General features: G+C 33.5%; 1 protein-coding gene across 1 annotated transcript; it reads left to right on the top strand.

Moving 5' to 3' along the window:
* The first annotated feature begins 485 nt into the window (after positions 1 to 485).
* LOC114179110 (aldehyde dehydrogenase family 2 member B4, mitochondrial-like) lies at positions 486 to 4643 on the top strand. Its single transcript, XM_028065328.1, has 11 exons — positions 486 to 790; positions 1054 to 1188; positions 1450 to 1592; positions 1673 to 1823; positions 1893 to 2122; positions 2782 to 2871; positions 3147 to 3320; positions 3409 to 3546; positions 3735 to 3872; positions 3962 to 4023; positions 4257 to 4643. Exons 1-11 carry the CDS (start codon positions 637 to 639, stop codon positions 4528 to 4530), a joined length of 1689 nt encoding a protein of 562 aa, XP_027921129.1. The 5' UTR covers positions 486 to 636; the 3' UTR covers positions 4531 to 4643.
* The last annotated feature ends 1357 nt before the right edge of the window (positions 4644 to 6000 follow it).

Raw genomic sequence — 6000 nt, 5'->3', positions numbered from 1 at the left:
TAATAACTTATTGGTTTAAAAGTATAAACCTCATTTTTATTAAATTAAATAAGTTCTAGAACATTTAATTATTTTTGTTTGTTATTTACTATTTATTCTATAAAAATGTCTAACTATCAGTTATCAAAATTTAATGGTGTAAATGCTTAGATAATTAAAAAAAAAACATATCTTTTCTCTCTTTTATATCATAATCAAAATTTATAAAAAATAATAAATGTCATAATTATTATGAGATTGCGTGTGATTTTTAGTTTTTATAAAAAACATTAAGTTACAAGTTTGGTTTTATCCACTATTGAATCCAATCATGATAAGATACAAATTTCATAATCAATAATAAAAGAGAAATAAATAACAACTCTTAACAAATGCCAAGAAAAAATGATAAACCCCTCCCGCGCATAGAATCAAAGCATTGATTGTGTGTTACCATGAACTTAGTTCGGAAAGGCTAATGTAAACCAAGTATTTCAATATCAATTATCCTTCTCGATAATGTTACACCTAAAATCAACCCATTAATAGCACTCTCAAACCCGCAAGTGTAGCATTCACCACGTGACACTTCATGACAGCGATTGATGATGACAACTGCATCGTGAAACCATTCTTATCTTCGAAGAGTCCATTTTTATGATCCATAAGAGCAAGAAGGTGGAGGACAAGACGAAGAAGCATAAAAAATCTTTGACTATGGCTGCTCGTAGACTTTCCTCCTGGTTACTCTCTCGCTCTCTCTCTTCTTATTCCCATTCTTCTGGAGCTGCTTCTTGGCTTCACTCACTAGGTGACCAACTCAGTTTAACTCTCATCTTTTTGCTATGTTAATACTTAATTGGTTTTCTACTTCTTTATGAATATGCCCATCAGTTTCCCAGATTTCAAAGTATATCAAAATTCACTTTTGTTTCGGAAGAACAAATATGTTTTAAAATGGTGTACAGAGTAGTTAATATCAATATCAAATGTAGTGAGTCTAAGGTAGATGATCGGAATGCATAATTCAATTCGTTTCATGAAACTTCAACATAATTTTTCTGTTTCTACCAGGAAGAAATTCTGGAGGGTGGAGAAACATTAACAGATTTAGCACCGCTGCAGCAGTTGAGGACCTAATCACTCCACAAGTTCCAATACGTTATACACAGCACCTGATAAATGGGAAATTTGTGGATGCAGCATCAGGTGTGTCTAGCTTGAAAAAAATCTTGTTGTAGCAAACTCGGAATCTTGTTTGAATTCCCTACAAATAAGGTCACGTTTAGAATAAAGTTGGGAAAGTATTCTTGTAAATTTCAATGAACAAAATGAAGAAAGAAGAATTTGTTGCTGGGAGAGTAAAAAAAAAAAACTTCTGAACTCTCCCAACTGAAAGTTGAACACGCGTTTGATCCCATTTGAAAAATCATGTGATGGATCTTATCTTCAATTTTCTTGTGGTTTCAGGGAAAACATTTCCAGCTTATGACCCGCGCACGGGAGAAGTGATTGCTAATGTTGCTGAAGGGGATGTTGAAGACATCAACCGTGCAGTATCAGCAGCTCGCAAGGCCTTTGATGAAGGGCCTTGGCCTAAAATGAGTGCATATGTAGGTATTTCCTGAGTATCCTCCTTTCTTGTTCAACCTTCGATTAATGTTTGATAATGATTTATGGATCACTCCTTCAGGAAAGAAGTCGAATATTGCTTCGTTTTGCTGATTTGGTTGAGAAACACAGCGATGAGCTTGCTGCTCTGGAGACATGGAACAATGGGAAACCTTATGAACAGGCCAAGACAGAACTTCCATTGTTTGTGCGTTTATTTCACTATTATGCTGGTAAGAACTGTAACAAGAGTTAGGCGTTTATTATGTTAATCCCTCATCCTAACAAGTATTATTGTTCAGGTTGGGCGGATAAAATTCACGGGTTGACCGTCCCAGCTGATGGAGATTATCATGTTCAGACATTGCATGAACCAGTTGGTGTAGCAGGACAAATTATACCTTGGAACTTTCCTTTAGTTATGTTTGCTTGGAAAGTTGGACCAGCTCTAGCATGTGGTAATACCATTGTCCTGAAGACTGCTGAGCAAACACCACTAACAGCTCTCTTTGCTGCAAAACTATTTCATGAGGTCAGCTCCTAACTCAAGCCATGTTTTCCCTGACTCTTAAGCATCGACACAGTCAAATATCTAGTCATGAACACAAACTGAACTTGTTAGTTTAGTTTGTCATTGCTTATTCCCCTCTAACATTGCTCTAAGTGGCACTTCATTGTACTTTTACCTTCCAAAGAAATTGATACAAAGATCACGTTCTCTGGTTGGGGTTGGGAAAAGTCGTGGGTTTAACTCCCGCACAAACATAATACTAATAATAAAGGAGAAACCACTTCTTCACCTACATTGATGGAACCTGGTCCATGGACTACCCTTTTCTAATTAATAAATTCTACCTGATTGTATATAGCCAATGAACTTAAAAATCTACTGGTAACCACAGTTTGCTTTGTGACTGTGTATTTAGTATATGAAGTTTGTACATTGTTCATTTATGCCACAATCTCAACAAGTTTTCATGGATGCTTTACTCTATAATTTGTCATGTCATTCATTATCTTAATAGATTTTGGAGTCATGTTATAGAAGCTATAAAGAAATATAGAATGTTTTGATATGATATGTCAATGGTCAATGAAGTACTATAGCCTCTTTAGTTCTGATGGCCATTTCAGTTACATTTCTGCTTCTCGAGATAATTTGTATTATGTAATTTTCATCCTTTTGGGCAGGCTGGTCTTCCGGAAGGTGTTCTGAATATAGTTTCTGGGTATGGTCCAACTGCTGGTGCAGCTCTTGCAAGTCATATGGACGTGGACAAGGTATTTTCGGAACCAAGCATCTTAGACTATCTTATTCCTCTGTAAAGAATGAACGTGTCATGGTGTTAAACATGCTTTTGTTCTAGTTCTAATCTTGGAAGTCTAGAGTGCTAAACATGTTAAGGGTGCAGTCTGTTGTCATGGTGTATTATATTTGAGTACAGTCTGGTCTGAATCCCATGGGAATCCACTTTTCTTTGAGCCTACTCTTTACATAGTGGTAAGCAAACCATTTTTACCAACATATAAAGTTTCAATATATCATAATTTTGCAGCTAGCATTTACTGGCTCGACAGATACTGGAAAAATTGTACTTGAATTGGCTGCAAGAAGTAATCTTAAGCCAGTGACATTGGAGCTTGGAGGGAAATCACCTTTCATAGTGTTCGACGATGCTGATGTTGACAAGGCTGTTGAACTTGCACACTTTGCTCTGTTCTTTAATCAGGTTTATTCAGTCAGATTCCATTGCTTCCTTGAACCTAAAATGCAAGTTTCAAGAATAAAGCTTATGCCTAACGTTGTATTCTTTATAGGGGCAATGTTGCTGTGCCGGGTCTCGTACTTTTGTACATGAACGTGTCTATGACGAGTTCTTGGAGAAATCAAAGAAACGGGCTTTGAGACGTGTTGTTGGAGATCCATTCAAGAAAGGTGTTGAACAAGGTCCTCAGGTAATTTTCTTTCGAAGTGACAAATGTCTTCTTGTACTTGACTCGTGTTCTTCTTGTCTTTTCTTTCTTTCTTTTACCTTTTTTTCCTCCTTACAATCATGAGTGCATGCAAAAAGTTGACGTTTAATAGAACAGTACATTCTCTGGTGTAACTAAACACTATTTCACGGTTCATGCAAAATTCCCAGATTGATGGAGAACAATTTGAGAAAGTCCTTAGGTACATAAAGTCTGGGATTGAAAGCAATGCTACCCTTGAATGTGGGGGAGATAGATTGGGTTCAAAAGGATTCTTTATCCAGCCAACTGTCTTCTCAAATGTGCAGGTATTCATTATTTGTCACAAGTAATCTGCATAAATGGAATAAGACAAGATTCTATACTGAAGCTTTTTCTAACACGTGGTGATAATTAGGATGACATGTTGATAGCACAAGACGAAATCTTTGGCCCAGTTCAGTCCATCTTGAAATTCAAGTGAGTGAAATTTGATTGCCCACCTTCCCATACTAAAACTTTTTAATCAAATAAATTCTGCAAATATGTGGTGGATTCTTCTAAATGAACTAATTTCATGATCATCGTTCATATTGCAAGTGACCCACATGAATAAAAAGGCAGCAGCATTTGTAAAATCGTAATGCAATCAATACTACAAAAACGAAAGATTCCGGGGATTTGTTTTAATAAAATTTGATTTACACTACTAGGGACACTGATGAAGTAATTGCACGGGCAAATAGAACACGTTATGGTCTGGCGGCAGGCGTGTTTACTAAGAACGTGGAGACGGCGCACACAATGATGCGGGCACTGAAAGCTGGAACTGTGTGGATTAATTGCTTTGATGTTTTTGATGCTGCGATTCCTTTTGGTGGTTACAAGATGAGTGGTATTGGCAGGGAGAAAGGAATCTATAGTCTTCACAACTACCTTCAGGTGAAAGCTGTTGTCACACCATTGAACAATCCTGCTTGGATATAGATATTCCAATTCTGGTTTTTCTGTTCCTTCGAGAATAAACAGAGTCTCTGCCTGTATTAATAATAATACTGTCTCTTCTCAATAAATGACTTGATGTGTTTCTTCTCAGTTAATTACTGTCTCATGATCATCCATAATATCTAAATTAGAATGTAAAATCTTATAATTTCACATGTTGAATTTTGATTTCATAACTACAATGGTTATAGTTTCAATAGAAACTGTATCACGTTTCATTCCCAAATTCACGATGAATAATTTTGATAAAAGTAAGATACAATTAGAGACAATATGAGCTTTTAATGTTTATGGAACTTCATCCAAGGTTTTGTTTATTCATGTTTCATATTGAAAAATGCTTTTCTATTTTCCACTTTTTTTTAAATATAATTTTAATAAAATTTTGTTTTGTTTCAAAACGGTGTTTAATAGGAATCTCGATTTTCTGCTAAATTTTTTTGTATTATTTCTTAGTTATGTTTTCAAAATAAATCGATGGTCATTAATTTTATAAAAATTTAAAATTGTTATGAATAAATAGTCATCCATTGATGTGATAATTATATATTCATTACTATTTACGTCAATATTATGATATGATTGATATTATTTATGTAGATATTTTTATTTTGTATTAATTATTTATAAATAGAACTCTCCTTGTCATAATAAGATAAGATATCAAAAAGTTTCTTTTCACTTTCTCGTATTTTATTCTTCCTTTTCTTCTTTTCTATATTATTAACTTTATTTCATAACAAAAATATATTAGAAATATTTTTAAAATATTGTATCTTTAATGAGTGTAAGAGGCCATATTTTTCTATATTTTATTTTTTTGGGTATCTTTTAATCTGAAATAGATATTTGAAAAACGTAATTTACTATTTTTAAAGGAAGGAAATAGTCCAAGAAAATTGAAAACGTATACAGAAATAACCTTGATATAGTTATAGGTAAAATATATTTTTTTATTTGTAAAGTTTCTAAAATATTAAATTCGTTCTTATAAAATTTAAATATATTGCAAAGTTTGTGTTAATTATGACGGTAAAGATAATTTTCAAATTAAAAGTGATTTCGGTTTAATTTGATTTAAGTAAATAGATAGTATTGTATTACGTGATGCATATGAATTTTTTGATCTATAGTTAAATTAAAAAAATATATTTACAAATTATTTTTAAATTTAAAGATACCAATAATGATTTTGAAGATTTAATATCTTACAAATTTTAGATGTACAAGAAAGACATTTTGTTTTGATCCAAATAAATATCTGTTCCATGACTTCAATTAGGCCCATTGCTTTGCGTTTGTGGTTCAACAAGCTACCTTCCTACCTTCTTCCTGCTTTGAAGTTTGACTTCCACCAAACAAAATCAAACCAATCAATGAGCTTCACCCATAAACACTATCTACCTTACAACATCTCAATCACAATTATTCAGTTTCAAGGGTGATGATACA

This window comes from Vigna unguiculata, chromosome 3 (genome assembly GCF_004118075.2).
Source record: "Vigna unguiculata cultivar IT97K-499-35 chromosome 3, ASM411807v1, whole genome shotgun sequence".
In the NCBI taxonomy this organism is placed as follows: Eukaryota; Viridiplantae; Streptophyta; class Magnoliopsida; order Fabales; family Fabaceae; genus Vigna; species Vigna unguiculata.
This window is presented reverse-complemented; position numbering and strand designations above follow the sequence as displayed.

Coding starts and splice junctions, on each gene's coding strand:
- LOC114179110 (XM_028065328.1), top strand. CDS start 637: ATGATCCATAAGAGCAAGAAGGTGGAGGACAAGACGAAGAAGCATAAA. Junction 2,123..2,781: donor CTGCAAAACTATTTCATGAG/GTCAGCTCCTAA, acceptor CCTTTTGGGCAG/GCTGGTCTTCCGGAAGGTGT. Junction 4,024..4,256: donor CAGTCCATCTTGAAATTCAA/GTGAGTGAAATT, acceptor TTACACTACTAG/GGACACTGATGAAGTAATTG.